Source organism: Euleptes europaea, chromosome 21 (genome assembly GCF_029931775.1).
Source record: "Euleptes europaea isolate rEulEur1 chromosome 21, rEulEur1.hap1, whole genome shotgun sequence".
NCBI lineage: Eukaryota > Metazoa > Chordata > Lepidosauria > Squamata > Sphaerodactylidae > Euleptes > Euleptes europaea.
This window is the reverse complement of record NC_079332.1, coordinates 6,212,233-6,235,836: the sequence shown is the minus strand read 5'-3', so window position 1 is coordinate 6,235,836 and position 23,604 is coordinate 6,212,233. Positions and strand designations below refer to the sequence as shown.

General features: G+C 49.8%; 1 protein-coding gene across 1 annotated transcript; it reads right to left on the bottom strand.

Moving 5' to 3' along the window:
• Positions 1 to 2,532: 2,532 nt before the first annotated feature.
• On the bottom strand, positions 2,533 to 10,229 carry AMZ1 (archaelysin family metallopeptidase 1). The gene is made up of 6 exons (XM_056866360.1): positions 9,926 to 10,229; positions 9,439 to 9,606; positions 6,962 to 7,090; positions 5,678 to 5,844; positions 4,436 to 4,612; positions 2,533 to 3,102 (listed from the first exon to the last, which is right to left on the bottom strand). Exons 1-6 carry the CDS (start codon positions 10,227 to 10,229, stop codon positions 2,533 to 2,535), a joined length of 1,515 nt encoding a protein of 504 aa, XP_056722338.1.
• Positions 10,230 to 23,604: the final 13,375 nt, after the last annotated feature.

Below are 23,604 nucleotides of genomic sequence, written 5' to 3'. Positions count from 1 at the left end.
TACATAGAAACCCTCATATTTTCTGTTTGCAAAGAATTAAAAACCAGTCCCAGTAGCTCGTTCCTGAACCAAAATAAATCCTGGGAATTTGACCAAAGATGGGAACTCCTTCCCACCACCACACAAACCCCAATAAATGCGTGATGTGAATGCACATGACAGCTCTTGCTTAAAGAGGCATGGGAGAGATTCTCTTGTCTGCCGAATCTGTTGCCATAACAACGGCAAGAGGGTGGCAAACACTTTGCCGATCGACAGGATGAAATGCAGACATCTTTGGCCGTCGTACCAGCGCTTTTTTAAACAAACGCTTGCCAAGTAAAACGATCTCTTTCTTTTAAAAATTCTCTCTTCTCCTTCCCCCACCTCGCCTGGCCTCTGACGTTCTTCCCAATGTTACGGGTGTCTGTTTTAAAGGAGTCTGACGTGCCTGAGTATGCAATAGGTATGTTCGTGCTTGATCATTCCAGATGGGAAGCCATGTTCGTCTGCGGCAGCAAAATAAATTGGGCAGTTTGGTGGAATCTGGAGATTAACAGAATTTATTCTATCACAAATTTTTGCAAGCCAGAGCTCGCTTTATGAGATATATATGATTCTTTTTTTCCTGCAGACCAGACCTGACGCTTCCCAAAAGTGTTAATATTTAAGCAACCAGCAGGGGGCAGCAACACAATGCACTCCAGATGTATGGTTTGCAGATGTAGTTTTGAGGAGGGGTTGGGAAGGGGAATGTTTCCACAAATTGATGCCATTAGGTTTTCTGCCTTCACCCACCAGTCTGTGTCTTATTTTCCCCTTAATGCGTTCCATTTGAGATTTCTTTTAATGCATTAACACTTGAAATTTCTTTAACATGTCTAATTATACAAGCTAGATAGGGAAAGTACAAGGCAGGCCGTTCTCCATTTCCCAGGCCTTGATTTGTCTAGTTCTCTGGAAAATTCCTAAACTGCACATTGCAGCTGTGGCTTTCCCTTCTCTGTTTTTGGGAACCTGTGCTTTCTAGAGGTTCTTCAGCAGGAAGATCTGCCCTGAAAGGCAGGTTCTTCTCCACTGTTGATATTCCTTACAAAATCTTGAATCGGCCCGGAGTGGGTATGCTCTGCTTCGAGCAAGATTCAACAGGCCTGGCCAGATGTGAGAACGCACAACACAGCATGCTCAAGAATCCTCTGCCATGGGCCAGACAAAGGTGGAGGGTCTCCTAAGCAGGCGAGCTCCCGTGGAAACGGTCCCTGAAAATACGCTTGAAAGCTGCTGTATAGCAGCCAACTCACAAATAAGGGGTTTAGACTTCTTAGTAACGCTCAAATCTTCAGCCTGGTGGCAGGAAGCAGTTCTACTTTTTCTGCATCCTGTTCACCCAGCCTGAACTCTTCTCTGCAGTGGTTCTGCCGTAAGAGCCAAGCCTGAATCCCTGCTCTGCCATGGTAGCTTGCTGGGTGAGTTTGTGCCAGCCACACACTCAGCCCAGTCTACTTTGCAGGGTTGTCCTCAGGATACAGTGGAGGGGAAGAGTGTGAACAGAATGATGTAAGCCGCTTTGGGTCCCCGTTGGGTGGGGGAAAGGCAGAGTAAAAACAAAATAAATAAATGTTTTGGAAAACCTGTATGTTGGCAGGAAGTTATGGAGCATAAACGGCATAGTGAGGCATAACTGGATCCTTCATAAGGAAGGGGCGACTTTTGAACGGATTAATTCTCGCACTGATATCTACTGGTCTAAAAATATTGAGGGGCCAGCTAGTGGCTCTTGGTTACCTGGATCTACTGAAAACACCGAATGAGGTTTGACCTGATCCAGTAACGTGCGACTTCTGTTTTTAAGAGTGTGTTCACAGAATCACCGACGGAGATCAACGACGCCCTAACTGCTGAGAGCTCTGAAGTATGCCCAGTTGGCTTATACGTGTTCAATTAAATCATAGCGGTAGGCCCACAAGAATTCTAATTAGCAAAAAAAAGATAGTCCATACACAAGACGTAAGTCTGTCACAAACGCACACCTTTAAAACCTGAAGACCTAGAGTCAAAGAGCATTGTGTTCCACCTGCCTTTGGGGGGAGGGTCATCTTTCTCCAGTAGTCCAGAAAGCGACTAAAGATGAAGATTCAGAAGCAGTCAACCTCTGAATCCCTGTGCCGGGAGGCAACATCAGGGGAAGGACTCAGCCTCTGTGCCCTGTTCTTGGCCCTCCAGAGGAACTGGTTGGCCGCTGTGTAAGACTAGATGGACCACAGGTCTGATGCTGGACTAGATGGACCACAGGTCTGATCCAGCAGGGTTCTTCTGATGTCGTTCATGTTCTACTAATAATTTCTCCACTTGCCTCAGTTAGGATAAGCTAGTGGTAGAACAAAATTATTTTATTCCCATTTGGGTTCTTGGTCCTTTCTCTAACGAAAAACGATGAGAACTTGCCATGAGAAGAACGAGCTGCGTAACAAGAAATGCGACTAACAAAACCCACACTGAACATACCCACACACGCGCACACCCCTCCCCATAGGCAAAGAGACTCAAGGGGAGCTAGCTGTCTTCCCATCTCCAGCGATGAGGGGAAGATTCCGTTCTGGCCATTTTTCTTGAGCTCAGTTTCCTTCTCAAGGAGGAGAATTTGTCCCCGAGGACCTTCCTCAGCCCTGGACTGTCACTGGGGGAAGGCAGTTCTCTCCTGACGGCTGGCAGCTGCCCAGTGAACATTTCCCACCGTACCAGGGTGTCCACCGCCCTGTCCACTTGCAAGAGCTCCTCTTCGGAGGCGTCTTTCTCGAGAGCGGCAATGCACATCTCGAGCCACAGGATGTATTCCTTAATGATGTCCAGGGGCTCGGGGGTGCCCCCCAGCTTCTCCTGGCTCGGAGCGTCGGTCAGAGCGGCCGACTCTTCGTCGAGGTCCAGATCCTGCAGGGTGGAAACGGCCTGGCTGCAGGTCTCCGGCGTCAGGGGCTCCGAGAAGGACGTCACGGCCTCCGAGTCGTTCTCACAACCCATCCCGGAGTCTGTACTGTAGGGCATGGCATCCTCGGTGGCAGACAGATCTGCTGCTTCTCGGCCGGGCCAGGTCGCCAGAATGGTTTGGGTCCAGGCGTAGAGTTTCTGCGCCGAACAGAAAGAAACAGGACTGTGGCTCAAATTGTTATCACCGCACTCTAGCCATCAGGGTTGGGTGTGCCGTTCTGCATTGCCTTGGAAATGCAGAAAACAATCCCAACGATCTTATTCTTTTTCTGGCTCTTATGGTTAAAAATGCGGAAGGGAGGGGGGAGCCCCCAAGGAAATCTCAGAAAGTGGGGATCAGCAGGCTCTCCTTTGCTGGAAGCCCCAACTGCGTGTTATTTCAGAGCTTCTCCCAGAGTCCTTCTATTCACTCCTATTGAGAGAGCCAGCCTGGTGTAGTGGGGAAGAGCGTCGAGCTAGTATCTGGAAAGCCCCGGTTCGAATCCCCACTGGAAGCTCGCTGGGTGACCTTGGGCCAGTCGCATTCTTTCAGCCCAACCTGCCTCCCAGGGTTGTTGTGGGGATAAAATGGAGAGGAGAATGATATAAGCCACTTTAGGTCCCCGTAGTGGAGAAAGGTGAAGTATAAATGAGATAAATAAACCTGTGTTAGAGAAAAAGAAAATCAACCCTGGGATTGTCTAGAATTCTGTGCCCAGTACCAAACCACACACATTCTTGGCCCTTGCAGGGAATTGCAGAATACACACAGCCCCAGTGGATAGATTAATAGGATTTATTTTGTTAGTTCAGTCTTAGTGCTGAGATGCTTTCAATGAGGACTCTAAGACAGAAACAGCCTCAACAGAGGCAAATCAAAAGGAGTTTTATCTCAGGTGGGCTTACGGGGGCCCCCCTAAACCATCCAATGGCTCAGTCCAAAGCAGAGCATTCCTCTGATTATCTGGAGGCAATTAAAAAAAATCAAACATTTATTAACTGCCTTTCTCCCTTGCAGAACTTGCAACATAAATAAAACATTTTGCAAAAACACAATAAAAACAGCAATTACAAAGCCCATAAAAGTCACAGTTTGAAAACTCCACTGAGGGCTGCCAATAATCAAAGCTTAAACTGGTCAAAATGCAGCCCTAAATAAAACTGTCTTCAGCTGCCTCCCGAAGACTGACGATGAGGGGGCCAGGCGCACCTCCCCCATGGAGAAGTCGTCCCATAATTGTAGGGCTGCCATGAAAAAGGCCCTGTCTCGTGTATCCACCAAAGCAGCCTCTTTCATTGGTGGGACAGTCAGGACAGGAGGGCATCTCCCCTTGATCTAAATTCCTGGGCAGGAATGTATGGGAGAAGACAGTCCTTCAGCTACTCCGGTCCCAAGCCCACGTAGAGCATTAAGGGACTTTGTAAGGACTTAGAACCTGATCTGAATGAGGTGATTGAAATTAGCCCGACCTTACAGAAAGGATTCGCTTACCCGGTAGCGCTCGATAAGTTTGAAGCCCACCACGTACTGCAGCTTCCGAAGGCAAATCGGGCAGGGTTCCAGAGGCCGCAGCAGCACCTCGTCTAGGCTCAGGGCCCCTTGCATGATGCACTGAAGCCAGCGACAGTTGCCCAGGCCAATCAGGTGGCAGATTTCATGGCATGTGACCTTTGAATGCGGGGGGAGAAACAAGACCCATCAAAGCAGAACTTATATCTGGTTCTTCTTCCCAGCCTTGAGCAAATCCTCCTTCTCATTCTGCCCTCCTTCTCTTTCTCTTGGTGAGAGGTCTGGAGATCAAGTCCTATGAGGAAAGGTTGAAGGAGCTGGGTATGTTTAGCCTGAAGAGGAGATGACTGAGAGGGGATAGGATCACCATCTTCAAGGACTTGAAGGGCTGTCATATAGAGGAAGGTGCCGAGTTGTTTTCTGTTGCCCAAGAAGGTCGGACCAGAACCAACGGGTTGAAATTAAATCAAAAGAGTTTCCATCTAGACACTAGGAAGAATTTTCTAACAGTTAAGAGCGGTTCCTCAGTGGAACAGGCTTCCTCAGGAGGTGGTGAGCTCTCCCTTCCCTGGAGGTTTTTAAGCAGAGGCTAGATGGCCATCTGTCAGCAATGCTGATTCTATGACCTTAGGCAGATCAGGGAGGGCACCTTGGCCATCTTCTGGGCACGGAGTAGGGGTCACTGGATGTGTGTGGGGGGAGGTAGTTGTGAATTTCCTGCAGTGTGCAGGGGGTTGGACTAGATGACCCTGGTGGTCCCTTCCAACTCTATGATTCTTCCTTCATCCCCCCCTTTCCTGTTTTCATTTTCTCAGTTTTCTGAAAGCAACCCAGCTGTGCACAAATGCCACGCACCTATGGTTCTTTCTGTACTGTACCAGTGGAGAACTGCATGTCTGAATGCTCTTCCCAGTCCAAATTCCCTAAACTTGACCCGCTAGCCTGACAGGCAAGAAGGATTTATCCGAGCCATATCCCTGATATGCTGTCTTTCCACATGCAGGGAGGATTAGTTTTAAAAAAAATGTATATTCCAATACTCACTGTTAAAACCAGCTGGACTCAAATCCAGTAGCACCTTAGATACCAACGAGATTTGGGGGAGTGTGAGCTTTTGAGAGGCCAAGCTCCTTTCGTCAGATACCCAACTGGCAAACTGGTTGTTCTTCATTTGCCCTCTTTCTTTCGATATTTCGATAATGCTGTCGATCAAGAGCGACTCACCTTGCAGCACTGAAGCATCTCGAGCATGTTGAACAACAGCGTCTGGTTCGTGGCCTGCTCTACGGCTTCACGGTGCCCCTCTCGCCTCCGGTGGGACGGGTTCAGGGTGGTGCAGCCCACCTGGCAGAAGTCGCCAGAGAACCTGGCAAAGCTGCATACCCCCACTTCTGTGGAAAGAGGGAGGACACATGGGGCTGCCTTCTCACGCCTTTGGTCCATCAGGTTCAGTATTGTGTGGCAGCGGTTCTCCAGAGTCTCAAAGCCGAGTTCTTTCACATCGCCTGCGACCTGATCCATCTAACTGGAGATGTCGGGGATTGAATCTGGGGCTTTCTGCATGCCAAACAGATGCTCTGCCCATCCCCAAAGACAAGAAGAAGAAGAAGAGTTGGTTTTTATATGCCGACTTTCTCTACCACTTAAGGGAGACTCAAACCGGCTTACAATCACCTTCCCTTCCCCTCCCCACAACAGACACCCTGTGAGGTAGGTGGGGCTGAGAGAGCTCTAAGAGAGCTGTGACTAGCCCAAGGTCACCCAGCAGGCTTTGTGAGGAGGAGTGGGGAAACCAACCCGGTTCACCAGATTAGCCTCCGCCGCTCATGTGGAGGAGTGGGGAATCGAACCCTGTTCGCCAGATCAGACTCCTGCTCCTTGTGGCATAGAAATGCAGATGCTTGGGCAAATCCAAGCATGTTTGCCCCTACAAGCCAGGATTCTAAGCCACAGTTTAGGTAAAGGTCCCCTGTGCAAGCACCGGGTCATTCCTGACCCATGGGGTGATGTCACATCCCGACGTTTACGCAGACTTGGTTTACAGGGTGGTTTGCCAGTGCCTTTCCCCAGTCATCTCCCCTTTACCCCCCCCCCCACCAGCAAGCTGGGTACTCGTTTTACGGACCTCGGAAGGATGGAAGGCTGAGTCAACCTGGAGCCGGCTACCTGAAACCGACTTCCGTCGGGATCGAACTCAGGTCGTGAACAGAGCTTGGACTGCAGTACTGCAGCTTACCACTCTGCGCCACGGGGCTCCTAAAAACCACAGTTTAATCCGGGCATAAGGCTTTTCCGCATTTTCATTTTCCTCGCTTGTAAGTTCCTGGTGGGTTTTTTTTTGGGGGGGGGGTCAGTTCTGCACGTGGCATCTGTAACTTGACAGCACTTTCCACTACCAGAATCCCTCATGTCCCAATTCAGCTTTCACCTCCTTCAGTTGACACGGTTTGAGCAAATGTATTATTATTTTTTCTCTGCCTTGAGAAGAGGACAGAATGTAAATTGTACCTTGGCCTGGCAGGAACTTGCCGAAAGTGAAGCTCCACGCCTCGCATGGGTAGAGGTCAGCCAGGGTGAGTCCCAGGACACAGAGGGCGTCCATCGGCTTGTTGTTCTTCAGAAAAGTCAGAATCCCATCTGCAAGGGAGAAGCCAAAAGAGCAGGCTGAACCCTGCTGGTTAGCATTTGGAAGAAAGCTTGTTCTTTCCCCAGCTATAGCCCGGCTTCAGGTACTGCATAGGAACATAAGAAAGGCACTGCTGGATCAGACCAAGGCCCATCACGTCCAGCAGTCTGTTCACACAGTGGCCAACCAGGTGCCTCTAGGAAGCCACAAACAAGACGACTGCAGCAGCATGACCCCGCCTGGGTTCCACAGCACCTAATATCATAGGCATGCACCTCTGATCCTGGAGAGAATAGGCCTGCATCATGACTAGTAGCCATAAATACTCCTCCTTTCCATTAACATGTCCACTCCCCTCTTAAAGCCTCTCAAGTTGGCAGCCATCACCACATCCTGGGGCAGGGAGTGCCACCATTTAACTATGTGTTTTGTAAAGAAATAATTCCTTCTATCAGTTTTGAATCTCTCACCCTCCAGCTTCAGCAGATGACCCCCACGTTCTAGTATTATGAGAGAGGGAGAAAAGCTTCTCCCGGTCCACTCTCTCCAAACCATGCATAATTTTGTAGACCTCTGTCATGTCTCCCCTTAACCGCCTTCTTTCCAGGCTAAACAACCCTAAGCGAAACAGCAGAGAAATGGGGGATGCCAGCCTCCAGGTGGGGCCTGGGGATCCCCCAGAATGACAATTCCAGGCTACCGCGATCCCCTGGAGAAAATGGATGCTTTAGAGAGTGGACTCTCTGGCATTGTGCCCCACTAAGGTCCTTGTCCTCCCCAGGCTCCCCCTCCAAATCTACAGAAGATTTTCAACCTGGAGCTGGCAACCCTAGATAGACATTACAGGGAAGCCGGTTGAAAGAACATTCTTCATTAAACGAGCTGAAGTCCCAAAAGAAGCCTGGCCTTTTCCACTGTGCTCCTATCCCTCCATTTTCATTTTTGTGGCCTTTTTCTTATTTTTAACTCTCCTTACTGCTGAGTTTTTGGAGTCTGGTGGCTTTGTTTTAGTCGGCTCAGAGCGAAGAGTTTTGCCTGGGCTCTTTAATCCCCTTGTGGGTTTTGTGCGACGTCAGTCTCACTGTTTCGCGTGTCCATTCAGGGCTGCAAACCGCGAGCAATTTAATCAATAAACGGCTCATCTTGTTTTGCCCTTGTAGTGAACCAATTTTAATCAGAGGGCCTGCAACGTACATGAACACGCATGAAGCTGCCTTCTACTGAACCGGACCCTCGGTCCATCAAAGTCAGCATTGTCCACTCAGACCAGCAGCGGCTCTCCAGGGTCTCAGGCAGGGGTCTTTCACGTCACCTGCTTGCCTAGTCCCTTTAACTGGAGATGCCGGGGATTGAACCTGGGGACCTTCTGAATGCCAAGCAGATGCTCTGCCATTGAGCCATGGCCCCTCCCCTAAAGTCAGTATTATCTTCTCAGACCGGCAGCGGCTCTCCAGGGTCTCGGGCAGGGGTCTTTCACATCACCTACTTGCCTGGGCCCTTTAACTGGAGATGCTGGGGGTTGAACCTGGGGGCCTTCTGCATGCCAAGCAGATGCTCTACCACTGAGCCACGGCCCCTCCTCTTTTTTTAAGGCTATTTCAGCTCTGCCCCTTCTAACAAGGCTGTCGCTTGACCAAGTGGTATCTCCAAAAACCATCCTTATTGCGGTTTTGGCGAAACACACGAGTCTTTAATTTTAATCAGTCCAGCTAAAGACAGCTTATCGACTTTGGTCTGTAACTGGTTGATATCCTAGCTGTGTTTTTAGAGTTCATTTCTCTGCTGCAGTATAAATATTGCTGTAAACGTCCCAAACCCACTGGGATAAGACAGGATGGATATAGCAAGCAGAGCACGCTCGGAAAACATCAGTTCAGTAGAGGCCTATCGCGCAATCACCCTCCCAGATGGAGTTAGTAGCTTTCACCCTGAAAACAAAAGAATAAAAATATCAAATAAAAATGAAAGGAAAACATGACTGTAGTTGTCCACCTGGCTGTTTTTAATGCTTGGGTGTGTAACTCTCTTCCGTGGAAAGAGGATTTTTCCTGCCCCGCTGTTTTCTTCCCTTGCTGGGCAGGGAACAGGATGGTATTACGTACATTCCCTAATTGGGGGCGGGGGCCGAGGTGCAGATGGGTCAGAATGCCCTCTCCACAGTCCCAGGGGCCTCTCTCGTCACTGAAGTTGCCAGCTCCAGGGTGGCAAATCCCTGGAGATTTGGGGGCGGAGTTTAGAAGGCACGTGATGCCCCAGATCCCGCCCTCCAACACAGCCATTTTCTCCAGATCTCTGTCGCCTGCACATCGGCTGTCGTTCCAGTCGATCCGAAGTGTGGCAATCCTATTTTTTGCCTTACCTGTGTGGAGCTGTACTCTGTCCGAATCCTCGTTGTTGCGGTAACAGCAGTGGATGGATGACACCGGGATGGAAGGAAGGCACTTGACTCGGAGACCCAAGAAGAAAGATTCGACGCAGCTCCGGAGGGAGTCCAGCAGGGAGACCTCCGCGGGGCCTTCGCTCAGGTCTAAAAAAGCAGGGGCATCCGGATCCATCAACCAAGGCCAATTTCCACATGAGCATGAAAAGAGGCCCGCGACATGCCAGTACATGAGAAAGGAGCAAGGAACGGGGAATCAAACCCGGGTCTCCAGATTAGAGTCCACCGCTCCAAACCACCGCTCTTAACCACTATGCCACGCTGGCTTGGGCAATGGCTACACACTGGGGTTGGCTGCTGGGAAGAAAGGGGGCAGTTTACGAGGCTGAGGAAGTTTACCAACACAAAACATTGCCTTAGTTTCTATCCCGCCATCCCACCCACCCCCATAGTACTGCAGGGTTACCTATGGGTTGCAGGTATATGTGCTTGCGGTAGAAGAGCTGCTTCCTCCTCAACAGGGAACAGTAGAAGGTTTCAAAATCCTCAGGCGCGTCAGGGTGGCTGAGGAGCCAGTCGAAGGCCGTCCTGATGAACAGGCCGCAGAAGAGCGCCCGGCGGGGGTTGTACGCCTCCGCCAGGAAGAGCTTCTCGGCAGTGGTGAAGGCCTTGGCGTACAGCTCCTGCAGCGCGGGGTTGGTGGAGATCAGTGCGTCCTTCAGCGCTCGAGGCCCAAAGCTGAACTCCTGAGCCTGTCTACACTGCAACATCGCTGACCGCGGCGCCGGCTTCCGGGGGGAGGGGCTGTCTTCTAGAAAGAGAAGGACACGGTGCTCAATGGCGTAACTCTCAGGTAAGCTCCCCAAGGACCTATGCGGCAAGATTGTACCGACAGGCTAGAAGCATCACGATAGTGTAGAGTATCGGCTAAGAGAGGGGTGTGTGTGTGTGTGTGTTAAGTGCCATCCAGTAGCGTGGCTATTTGCCATATTTTCTCCATCCAAGGTCTTTCTTCATCCAAGATCTCACATTTCACTGGCAGGATCAGCAAAAGAAAGGTCTACCGTCACAGAAGTTTGTTCTTCCCGAACGCGTTCTTGCAAGCGTCCTAGTAAGATATTTCCAAGTGTTTTGTTTTTATTTCCATTGCAAGATGGGAGGAAGCCGAAACCCTTTTTTTGTGCAGCACTGGAGACCCTTTATTGACTTTTGGAAGACCTTTCCTCCAAAATGTCCTTTCTTTGACAGCCGTGCTCAGATCTTGCAAATTGAGGGCTGTGGCTTCCTTTGTTGAGTCCATCTCTTGCTGGGTCTTCCTCTTTTCCTGCTGCCCTCAACTTTCCCTATCATGATGGTCTTTTCCAGTGACTCTTAATGTGACCAAAATACCATAGCCTCAGTTTAGTCATTTTAGCGTCTAGGGTCAGTTCAGGCTTGATTTGATCTATAACCCACTGATTTGTTTTTTTGGCCTTCCAGGGTATCCCTAACACTCTCCTCCAACACCACATTTCAAAGGAGTCTACTTGCTTCCTATCAGCTTTCTTCATTGTCCAGCTTTCACACCCATCCATACTAATAGAGAATATGATGATAATTCACAGTGGGTAATATGATGGCATGAATTAACTTGATCTTGATGGCCGCTGACACATCCTTACACTTCAGAATCTTTTCTGAAAAGATTCTGCCCTTCCCCTCTTTCTGATTTCTTGGCTAAGAGAGATGCAGGCCAAGAAATGGATTTGGCGAGGAGGGAATGAAATTCCCCGTCCGGTTCTTGCATATAGTCAAAATAAAGTTTCATTGGGTAGCCGTGTTCAACTGCAGGAGAAGAGCAAGATTCGAGTCCAGTAGTGCCTTAGAGACCAAGAAGAGTTTCAGGGTGTAAGCTTTTGAGTGTCAAAGCTTTCCCGCCCCCTTCTCATGCGTCATAATCAACTACATATGTACATATGCGTCGTCAAGTTGCAGCCAACTTTTTAAAAAGATTTTTTTTTAAAGACCCTTTACAAAAAATAAAAGTAAAATCACAACTGTTTTCTTAAAAATATTTCTCTTTGGCAACTGTTGTTTCCATTTCCTTACCTGAAGTGCCCTCCACAAGATCTGATGTTGGGAAACTCGATAATTTTTGGCTGAGGGAAGTGGACTTGTTTATTTAGGGCACTCTGAAATATCAGGGCTCGACACATCAAAATAAAAATAGCTGTGCAGGGCATTAGCCCATGCATCTTCAAGTACTTGAAGGGCTGTCATATAGAGGATGGTGCCGAGTTACTCTCTGTTGCCCCAGAAGGTCGGACCAGAACCAACAGGTTAAAATTAAATCAAAAGAGTTTCCGTCTAGACATTAGGAAGAAATTTCTAACAGTCAGAGCGGTTCCTCAGTGGAACAGGCTTCCTCGGGAGGTGGTGAGCTCTCCTTCCCTGGAGGTTTTTAAGCAGAGACTAGATGGCCATTTGTCAGCATGCTGATCCTATGAACTTAGGCAGTTCATGAGAGGCACTTCATGAGAGGGAGGGCATCTTGGCCATCTTCTGGGCATGGAGTAGGAGTCACTGGGGGTATGGGGGGGAGGTAGTTGTGTATTTCCTGCATTGTGCAGGGGGTTGGACTAGATGACCCTGGTGGTCCCTTCCAACTCTTTGATTCTATGACCCTCACGACCAATTATCAAAGGGGCCAGGAACAAGCAACGCCTACGCAATACTAGTAAATATTTTTTTCCAGCGCTGGGTGTCCTTCCCAGCCTACGGTTCAGAACAACTGTTTTGATCAGTCATTCCCATCGCGTGTCCCCAAACGTTCTCTCCCGTCATTTAACTGTTTACAGTTGTCCTGGGCCTCCGTAAACCATACCGCTTCGAGGCTCCCAGCAATCTGCTCATCAATTATTCCCTTTGTAACTCTGCGCCACGAAGCCATTCCCCTTGAGTGGCAAGCGCCCATGAATTATTCCCTTTGCCCGCTTGGCTCCGTGCCGCTCGTTCTCCGCTCTTGTGCTGGCATCGCCCCCGCAGACAGGCTCATTTGGGAGCAACCATAACAGACATTTTGCAGTACAATAAAATACGGCCCGACTGTGCGCACGGGTGTTCAGGGGAAATGCTCATTAGCACGTTTTTGCAGAGGCTGCTGTTCTTGGGAAAGAAGGCAGCACTTTGAACAGCCCAGAAAACTTTCTCTCTTTCCTTTGTAATTTTTGCTGGCAAATCTATTCCCATTCTTTCTTACCTTTGAAGGAGCTGGGTATGTTTAGCCTGAAGAGGAGAAGGCTGAGAGGGGATATGATAACCATCTTCAAGTGGTTGAAGGGCTGTCGTATAGAGGAGGGTGCCGAGTTGTTTTCTGTTGCCCCAGAAGGTCGGACCGGAACCAAGGGGTTGAAATTAAATCAAAGGAGTTTCCGTCTAGACATTAGGAAGAATTTTCTAACAGTTAAGAACGGTTCCTCAGTGGAACAGGCTTCCTCGGGAGGTGGTAAGTGCTCCGTTCCTGGAGGTTTTTAAGCAGAGGCTTGATGGCCATCTGTCAGCAATGCTGATTCTGTGACCTTAGGCAGATGATGAGAGGGAGGGCATCTTGGGCATCTTCTGGACATGGAGTGGGGGTCCTTGGGGGTGTAAGGGGGAGGTAGTTGTGGGTTTCCTGCATTGTGCAGGGGGTTGGACTAGATGACCCTGCTGGTCCCCTCCAACTCTATGATTCTATGATACCTACCTCTGAAAGGGCTTGCGAGTAAGCAGCACAAACAAGAAGGACGGCGCCCAACGGCAGCAGTAGATTTTCTTTTTGTCCTCATGTAAAAATGCTGCACAAACGAAGCATAAAAACTCCATCTATATCACAACAGTTTTTGTATGCGATGCTAATTATTTTTAAAAAGGACAGACGTACCAAAACAAAGTGGGGGGGGGGGTTTGGGGGGAAGGGTCTTCCAAAAGTCAATAAAGGGTCTCCAGTGCTGCACAAAAAAAGGGTTTTGGCTTCCTCCCATCTTGCAACAGGCATAAAAACAAAACACATGGAAATATCTTACTAGGACGCTTGCAAGAACGTGTTTGGGAAGAACAAATATCTGTGACGGTAGACCTTTTTTTTTGCTGATCCTGCCAGAGAAATGTGAGATCTTGGAAGAAGAAAGACCTTGGATGGAGAAAATATGGCAAATAGCTACGCTACTGGAACTGGGCGAAACAGCGGCGTGAAGGATTTCTGACCGAAACTGCTTTTATGCGCTTGATGAGAATCTTTGAGGCTGATAACTTGCATATTTGGACCAATTTGTCTTTTTTTTCGCAGTTGGGTGTGTTTTATAGCTTGAACGCATGAAGTTGCCTTACATTGAGTCAGACCATTGGTTTATCAAGGTCAGGATCGTCTTTCTTTCACGTCCACACCCCTTTTTTTAACTGGCAATGCCGAGTGTTAAACCTGGGACCCTTCTGCCTGCGAAGACAATACTCTGCTACTGAGACCCAGCCCCACCGCATGATTTTCTACAGTTCTGTCGCATTTGACTGCTACTTGGCACTGTGCTTGCTCTTTTGAGGTTTAGGAGAAAGGCAGGATATAAATATTAAAATTAAAAAACCTCTTAGCCAAAGGGAGATGCATGTATTATTCTACTAAACCGATCCACAGAAACATGAACTGATGTAAGCTAGCCCTTTCTTGCCTCCCTGTTTCCGCACAGGTTTGTGGCCCAACACAGGAAGTCACATAACGCCAGTCCCTTGGCAGTAGGATTGCCAACTGAATGCCTGCAACTCAGCAAGGGACCCTTTTTGGGGGTGGCAAGCAACCATTTTGGTCACATTATGAGAAGACAAGAGTCACTGGAGAAGACAATCATGATAGGAAAAGTAGAGAGCAGCAGGAAAAGAGGAAGACCCAACAAGAGATGGATTGACTCCATAAAGGAAGCCACGGCCCTCAAAATATTGTCGAAGGCTTTCAAGGTCAGAGTTCATCGGTTCTTGTAGGTTGTCCAGGCTGTGTAACCGTGGTCTTGGTATTTTCTTTCCTGACATTTCACCCGCAGCTGTGGCAGGCATCTTCAGAGGAGTAACACTGAGGGACAGTGTCTCTCAGTGTCCTTCAGCGTTACTCCTCTGAAGATGCCTGCCACAGCTGCGGACAAAACGTCAGGAAAGAAAATACCAAGACCACGGTTACACAGCCACGGCCCTCAATTTGCAAGATCTGAACAAGGCTGTCAAAGATAGGACATTTTGGAAGACATTGATTCATAGGGTCGACATGAGTCAGAAGCGACTTGACGGCACTTAACACACACACACAAGCAACCATAGAGATGTGTGAATTCCTAGAGCATTGTGATGTCATTTCCGGGTAAAAACGAAGTGATGTCGCACATCATCACCATCCAATGTTCCTACTGGAGGGAGGAGGTCCGGCGGGGACTGGGGGGTGGGAGCTTGCCCTTTGTACCTGGGAGGACGGCAATCCTATATGGCATGAAGATGGAAGAGTCAGAGTCCCCAACCTTCACTGTATTAAAAAGGAATTCTTGCAACTATTAAGTACCTTTGCTTCAGACCTCTGTGCATCTCTGTAGGGGCTCATGACCTAGAAGATGGGGCATAATGACCCACCGGAAGATCCTGACCCATGGGGTGAACAACTGTGCTTCAGGGTGCCGGATGTCAACCTGATCCCAAAGTTATGTCTCCCTTTCTCCCGCGACACTGCTGACAAGAGATCCCAAGGCGTGTCTCTCTCTAGCAGTACGGCGCTTCATTTGCATCCTCCAAAATATCAGTGCCTCGAGCAACCACCTGGGTTGTTCACGCAGCAGCGTCTGTCCTATTTTATTTCACATCCCAGCCATTCCTGACATTCAGTGATTTAACAGGGCGCCGCGGGTACCCACAAGGGTGGTAGAGGGAGCCTGCTAAAACAGATTAATTGCTTTAAATTAGTTGCCGCTCAGTAAATCAGGAGAAAGTCACAGCCCATCATCAGCTTGACGGAAAAACCCCTGAACGCTCATAACTAAAGCCTGACGAATGTCCTGAGCCACAAAATGTCTCTCCATAGTAATAGCTGTCGAGATGTGTGGAGAAAAGCAATCTTTTCGATTTATTTTGTTGACATGGGTTGGGAAAAGTTTGTTCTCCATGGAGAATCTGGACTGATGGCCAGGAAGTCTCTGACAACTGGAAGAGGCAGAAACATCAGGACACAAAACTGGCGTGCCAAGAAGTGCTAGAATTTTTTTTCCTGATTGGGCTCCTCTGTAAGTTGATGGTACTTAACACACCCAGGAAAAACCCTCTTCCATTTAGGAAGAAAAACAGATGAACCAGGGTGCCCCTCGCACACTTGAACTGTGCAAAAGAGAGAAGAAGAAGGAGAAGAAGAGTTGGTTTTTATATACTGACTTTCTCTACCACTTAAGGAAGACTCAAACCGGCTTACAATCCCCTTACCTTCCCCTCCCCACAACAGACAACCTGTGAGGTGGGTGGGGCTGAGAGAGCTGTGACTGGCCCAAGGTCACCCAGCTGGCTTCACGTGTAGAAGTGGGGAAGCCAACCCGGTTCACCAGATTAGCCTCTGCCGCTCATGTGGAGGAGTGGGGGATCAAAACCGGTTCTCCAGATCAGACTCTACCGCTCCAAACCGCTACACCATGCTGGCTCTCAGAAACTCCATCTCATCTCAACACTGTCTGCTTCAGAAGCGTTCATTCGATTAACATGAAAAATGAAATCCCATTAACGTCACATTAGCAGGAGGACATTCTGTCACTGAACTAAAAGTCCCCGTTTCCTGGAACAGAACTTCAGAGGGAGACTTGGGACGTCTGACTCATTTACTGGCAACACCTCTTTACTAAACCTGGGTCTCTACACTCATTCTAGGGGTAAACCAGATTAGTGTCACTCACATTTCTTGTTTGGGTTGACATTTCATTTATTTATTTAGTGCGGGGGGGGGTCCCCTTCCTTTCCCCCTTCCTCCCAAAGGTTGAGAGTTTTTTCCTCTCCCCCGGTTTATCCTCACGACAGCCCTGCGAGGGAGGTTAGGCTAAGGGCAGGATGACCGGCCTGAGGTCAGCCGGTAAGTTTTGCTGCGAGTAGGGACTTGAATCCAGGCCTGACCGGCACTCTAGCCATTAGCCACACCGACCCCACCATTTAAAGAATTGCATTTTCCTCTGTGCTTGGCATTTCAGAGTCTCTTCAGTCTGCTAAGGTCCCCCCCCCACCCACAGTATCAAAGGTCTGTCTAGTGAGGAGCCACTCATAGCATCTGAAGAAGTGGATCTTCAGGAAAGGGCAGGCAGTGGGGTCCAATTGTAGTTGGCTACTGGAACTCCTGTTTTGTTTTGCGAGCAGGGGAGGGCAGCTTCCTGCCCCATGCTTTTCTCCGTGATCCACGTCAATCAATTTGATTGATATGGGAAGTCTGACCCCTTCGAGTGCCCCTCCCCCCCTTTTTGCTCGTCTGAATCCGTTCCCGGGGATCTGAGCTGTGGCTCAGTGGCAGAGCATCTGCTCGACATGCAGAAGGTCCCTAGGTGAGTAGGTGATGTGAAAGACCCTGTGCCTGAGACCCTGGAGAGCTGCTGCCAGTCCGAGTAGACAATACTGACTTGGATGGACTGAGGGTCTGATTCAGTAGAAGGCAGCTTCATGTGTTCGTCACGCTCTAACAACCGCCCGCCCACCTCTGGCCTGCGTCTGTGTTCACATGAGCGCAAACACACGCGTTCACCGCAGCCTCTCCCGAGCTGTAGCTTCCAAGGGCAGCTTCCCTCACTGGAAAGTCGCCAGCGGCGCAACCCTTCGTCCTTCCTCCTCCTCCTCCCCAAAGGGCAAGCCAGCTCCCCGGGTGGCACGCAGCTCGTCATTCCCCGGGCCAGATCTGGGGAGGGGCCATGGCTCAGGGGTAGAGCATCTGCTCGACATGCAGAAGGTCCCAGGTTCAATCCCCAGCATCTCCAGTTAAAGGGATGAGGCAAGTCAGTGATGTGAAAGACCTCTGCCTGAGACCCCGGAGAGGGACCGTGGCTCAGTGGTAGAGCATCTGCTCGGCATGCAGAAGGCCCCAGGTTCAATCCTCGGCATCTCCAGTTAAAGGGACTAGGCAAAGTAGGTGATGGGAAAGACCTCAGCCTGAGACCCTGGAGAGCCGCTGCCGGTCTGAGCAGACAATACTGACTTGGATGGACCGAGAGTCTGATTCAGTAGAAGGCAGCTTCATGTGTTCGTGCGACCCCCGGCCGGGGGAGGCAGGAGGAGACCCCCGGCCTGTCCGCTTTGCAAAGTTGGCCCCGGAGCTGCGGCATCTTCCCCCGGTGCTTCGTGGCTGCAGATTCCAGCGGCGCCTTCCCTCCCTGGGGAGGAGGGGAGGTCACGAAGCTCAGCCTCCCCCCCAACTTCCGAGGATCGGGGCCGATCCCCCCCCCACGGCCAAATTAGGCAGCTCCCCCCCCCTCCCCAGTTGCAAAGGCGCTCGGCTGCAGCGAGCTCGCCTCGGCGCGCCTTACCCTCTCCAAACGCGGCGGGGATCTGCCTTCTGCAGCGGCCGGGCGAGGGGAGGGGAGGGGAAGCTTCCCAAGCCGTGACGTTGGCGCCGTGCATTTGGGGAGGGGGGGTTGGATCAGAGGGGGAAAGGGGGAGGAGCGATCAGGGATGCCAGGCAGCGGGGGGGGGGGTGCCAACCGGAGGAAAACAAACCGCAGGGACTTCCCCCAGGCTGGTGGGGGTTCTCTAGGGCAAAGCTTCTTAAACTGTGGCCATTTACGCCTGGGAGGTGTTTGCCTCGGATTTGCCCCTCTAGATGCACATTTCTCCCATCCAAACCCCCAAAACTCAACAATAAGACCCCGCGCAGAGTTTTGAGGCCATTTATGCCTGGGAGGTGTTTGCCTTGGATTTGCCGCTCTCTGGATGCACATTTTCCCCCCATTCAAATTCTCAAAACTCTGCACGGGGGGGGGGGGGCTTGTTTTTGAGCGTTGCGAATCCGGATGGGGAAAAGCTGCATCTAGAGAGAGGCAAATCCAAGGCAAACACCTCCCGTGCATCAGTGGCCTGTGGGTCGCGACTCCATATGGGCCTGAATGTGGGGGGGTCGCGAAAATTTGGCAACAAGATTTAATTCTTGATGTGAAAATAGACAAGCGTATCCATCTCACGAGTACGCAAATCTGCTTTTGTCTTTAATAAATGGTCCAATTATATGTATACCGAAGAATTGTTTTAAAATAAATTTCTTTATGATTTATTATCAGTATATGTTTGAGTTGTGTACCTGTTTCATAGACCTATATAACCGGGGTCGCATAAAAATTCCTCGGGCAAAGTTTTAAGAAACCCTGCTCTAGTCTAGGCTACCACTTCGGTCTCCCCAAAAGAAGGTTACATCTGTGCTGGAGGCTTTGGTGGATGCATTCTGCCTGCAGAGCTTTTTGTTTTCTTTTTCGGTACAAATATGCAGCCAGACACAAACAAAACAAGGACATTTGGCTGTTCAGACATAATCTTTTTGCATTTAGTAGGGTCCAGTTCTAAGGATTTTCTCCCGGGCTCTGGGTTTCTAAGAGCATCAGAAGAGCCCTGCTGGATCAGGCCGGTGGTCCATCAAGTCCAGCATCCTGTCTCGCCCGGCGGCCAGACAGTTCCTAAATGTCATGGATGGGATGTGACTCTTAAGCAAGGCTGTGTGAGCATACAAGGGAAATGCATTGTGCGCGCACCGATTCCTGTTGCAGACATACCGTTGTGCGGTTACAAATTGTCCTTTTAAAAGCCCTGGACCCGAGTCCTTTTGGAGAGATGGAACCCTGCACATGCTCTGTGGCATTCAGCCCTCAGTGCAGATAATCTGCACAGAAGCTAAGGCAATAAATAAATTTACTCTGTCCTCTGTACATTCGTTTCTTTAAAAATTGGTGCTCGCCAAATCAGAAGGGCACCTGTCACTTTCTCATAGGCCGTATGAGAAAGTCTTTATTGTAGGTCTGTTTTTAAAAGTGCAGCTTGTTTCCTCCGCAGACACTCTGTGCATGTTCAGACGCTCTGCTCTTGAATCCTTTCAAACGAGTTCCAGATTTCCCCTTTAGTGAAAGCTGCTCTGCACGTGTTCAGAGATGCTCCACCGCAGGCTTTAGAAGGTTCACAAGCAAACGGTGGCAGCGGCAACAGATGCGGACCGCTAAAAGCAGCGATTCTGCAAACTGTGAGAGGACAGCTCCGTTACCCGTGCTTGCAAGACAGAACCTCCAAGCTCGGAAGCAGTATACCTTTGAATTCTGAATTAGGAGGAAATGATAGGAAAAAGCTATTGCCTGCTCGCCCTCCTTACGGCCATCTAAATAGCCTCGGTTGGAAACAGGATGCAGGACTAGACGGGCTTTTTGTCTGCCCCAACAAACCAACGCTTCTGTTCTCATGGGAGCGGCAGCTGGCTTGTCTCCGATCTGGCCTTCTGGCTGGGGCCAAGCTGTTTTCCAAGGTTGGAAAAAAGGTTATTCAGTGAGGACATTTCTCCACTTTCATTCATCTCCCCAGTTAATATCCAGCTTCCCTCCCTCGTCTCTCCCCCCCCCCAAGGCTTTATTAAGCGTAGCTTCTTTAGACTCCTATTGAAGGATAAGACAAAGAATTTGTTGAGCTGGTGCCCGGGCCCTTTTACAAAGGCGGGTCAGTTTAAGAAAGCCTTCCAGCCATTTTGTCATCACTTTCGGGAGGGAAGGATTAGGGTTAAGGGTATAGGGAGCCTTACTGTGCGAAGAGTAGTGCTTAGAATGACTAGGATCTTCCTCATTCTTTATTTTATTTATCCCCTGCCTTTCTCCCCTATGGGGACCTACAGCGGCTTGCGCCGTTCTCCTCTCCTCCATTTTGTCCTCACAACAATTCTACGAGGTAGGCTAGGTCTGGGAGACCCAGGTTGGAACGCCCTCTTCTGCCATGGGGAGCTCACCAGGTGACTTTAGGCCAGTCGTACGGTCGGAGCCTAGCCTACCTTGCAGGGTTGTTGTGATGATAAAACGGAGCAGAGGAGAACGATGGGAAGCCTCTCTGGGTCTCCATTGAGGGGGGAAGGTGGAGTATAAATGAAGCAAATAAGTATTATGCAATTCTGACCCAATGTGCAATTTGTCTTTTGGGGGGGCAGAATCAATTACCATTTATTTTTCTATTGTGTAGCATTTGTTATCTGTGATGATTGGCTTGGAAGTGGCTTGGTGAAACCTTGCGTGGTGTTTCTGGCAACTTGCGTAGGTATTCCGCAGACAGGGAGTGTCGCTTCGGCAACCTGTTCTCCCTCACGATCAGCAGGCTGCAGAATCCGGTTCTTCTTGCTGCAGAGCACAGCGGAGTCCCCGGTCTGCCATGCCTACTGAGCTTTAGCTGCTGAGCTGGATTATAGTGCGATTTATAGACAATCCTATTTCCAAAAGAAATCTCTCTTATCTGCAGTCCTACCCGCTTGGTGCTTACTGTGATGTAAGAGCAAGGGCCATTTCCAGTCGCTCGGGTAGCTTGTTAGGGGCTTTGCATTTGCCCTTTCGTAATTAAGCAGTACGGCACGGCCTGGTTCAGTTTGCTCGGTCTTGATTCGAGCCCTGTGGCTTAGGCTGCTGCCCAGGGAATTCTGGCAGCCTGAAGAGGCACCGTCTCCATTTTCCGCTCCAGGATCTCTTAATGTGATTATCTGTATCACTTGCACTGGTAATTAGCGGCCGGATCCCGCTCATCTCAGAACTGGGGGCAAAAGGCCCGCAGACTGCAGCGTGGGGGCAGAATCTCATCTCCTTGAGACCTGTGATTTTTTCTCCAGCCTCTCCCGGGGTCGGAGTATTATTAAATGCACCCCTCCCTAGACTTCCCTAGTGGGTGTGTGGATTGCGAGTCTCTACAGTCAGTTAAACTGCTTGATCTTTCTTGCTTGGCTGATGTTTTGAGGACACACGTTTTCAAAATGTAGGTCTCTCGTCTGGGAAAACCAAATACTCCCCTCCCGCCTGCTTTACCCCCATTTACTTGAAAATTTAACATTTCAAACAGTTCCAAACACAATCAACAGATTTGTCTCGTCCATACCTCTACACGTGCTCCAGCAGTCAGCACTAGCTACAGATATGCGACTCTTTATCTTTTATCATCTCAGCAGCCACCCTGCGAGGTAGGCTGTTCCGAGAGAGCGACCAGCCCAAGGTCACCCAGCAAGCTTCCATGGCAGAGAGGGGATTTGAACCTGGTCTCCCAAATCCTATTCCGGCATGCAGTTTCAAATGTGATAGGCCAACCCCTTCAGCTTGTTGGGATCCACCAGACGTTGCGCTCTTAATTTCAAGCACTGCTTCCGAGCCAGAAAAGCTTCTTTCCTCCCTGTGAAAGATGAGATTCTCAAGAAGTACGTGTGAAATCTCAGCACATGGACAGCTGTACGTGTAAGAGACGCCAGGGGAAATCTGCTATTTCTGGATTCTGTTGTTCAGCCGCAAACGGGAAGCTAGATGCTTCCTTGGGTAGAAAACTCTGCTTCTAAGCATCTCGTTTGACTGGTGACATTGGCACAGATTTCCTTTTGGTGTATCTCCGCTGCCGTCATTTCGGCTCTGCATCGGTGGCCAGGGAGAGGGGAGGCGCGTGGGATAAGCAGGCTCAAATCTCTTGTCCACTTCCAGCCTTTCCCCCAGCAGCTGTCACAGGGACTCGTCTGCAGTTATATAATACGGACAGTGCCCTTGGGTGCGATTTGGCCTCTTTCTATTCTCCTTTTTGGAGACATAGAATCATAGAGTTGGAAGGGACCACCAGGGTCACCTAGTCCAACCCCATGCACAATGCAGGAAACTCAAAACTACCTCCCCCCCACACACACACACACCAGTGCCCAGAAGATGCCCAAGATGCCCCCCCTCCCATGAACTGCCCCAAGGACCCCCATTCCATGTCCAGAAGATGCCCAAGATGCCCTCCCTCTCATCATCTGCTTAAGGTCATAGAATCAGCATTGCTGACAGATGGCCATCTAGCCTCTGCTTAAAAATCTCCAGGGAAGGAGAGCCCACCACCTCTCGAGGAAGCCTTTTCCACTGAGGAACCGCTCTAATTGTTAGAAAATTCTTCCTAATGTCTAGATGGAAACTCTTTTGATTTAATTTCAACCCGTTGGTTCTGGTCCGACCTTCTGGGGCAACAGAAAACAACTCGGCACCATCCTCTATACGACAGCCCCTCAAGTACTTGAAGATGGTTATCATCTCCCCTCTCAGACTTCTCCTCTTCAGGCTAAACATACCCAGCTCCTTCAACCTTTCCCCTATAGGACTTGGTCTCCAGACCCCCTCTCCATCTTTGTTGCCCTCCTCCGGACACGTTCCAGCTTGTCTACATCCCTCTTAAATTGTGGTGCCCAAACTGAACACAGTACTCTAGGTGAGGTCTAACATCTCTCTGCCTTGGGGTGTAAGGGGCCTAAGGCTGAAATTACGCCCACCTACTGTTGTGCAGGCATAGAAATAGAGACCTTCCTCCCACTGTTCCAAATGCACCACCTCATTTACTTCATTTATACCCTGCTTTTCTCTCCCAAAGCAGCTTACATCATTTCCCCCCCATTTTACCCACACACCAACCCTGCGAGGTGAGTTGGGCTGATAGGGCACGACCAGCCCAAGGTTACCCCGAGAACTTCCATGGCACAGTGGAGGTTTGAACCTGGAGCGTCCCAGATCCAAGTCCGGCACTCTTAACCACTATGCCACAGTGGATTTCTTACCTTACAACTGGGCAAATCAGCCTTTCTTAAAAAATACTTTAAAATACTCATCTGGTTACAAAAGGAGACAAATTCTCTTGAGAGATCTGCTCTCCTGGTCCAGGAAGATGTGCTTTGGGCCACGTGAAGATGAACCCTGAGTGAGTGACATCAAACTGCACTGAAATAATGTTTTATTAGTAGCAAAAGAAACTCCCCCAGTACGGCAAATGCCTCCTGGTCCCTCCGTCACCAAGTCACCTTCCTGTCCAAGCAACATGGTCGACCAGCCTCTATGTATGCAAGCAGGTCATCACAGGACAGACTGGGTAGGGGGGTGGGGGGTGAAAGACTGCCCCCGTTTCTATGCCAACAGCCTCCAAGCCCCCTCT

Bases quoted from the DNA above. Each gene is read 5' to 3' on its own strand.
- AMZ1 (XM_056866360.1), bottom strand. From the start codon at position 10,229: ATGTTGCAGTGTAGACAGGCTCAGGAGTTCAGCTTTGGGCCTCGAGCG. The intron at 7,091-9,438 runs GTAAGGCAAAAA...TCTCCCTTGCAG, and splicing joins CAGAGTACAGCTCCACACAG to ATGGGATTCTGACTTTTCTG. The intron at 3,103-4,435 runs GTAAGCGAATCC...TGTTCGGCGCAG, and splicing joins AACTTATCGAGCGCTACCGG to AAACTCTACGCCTGGACCCA.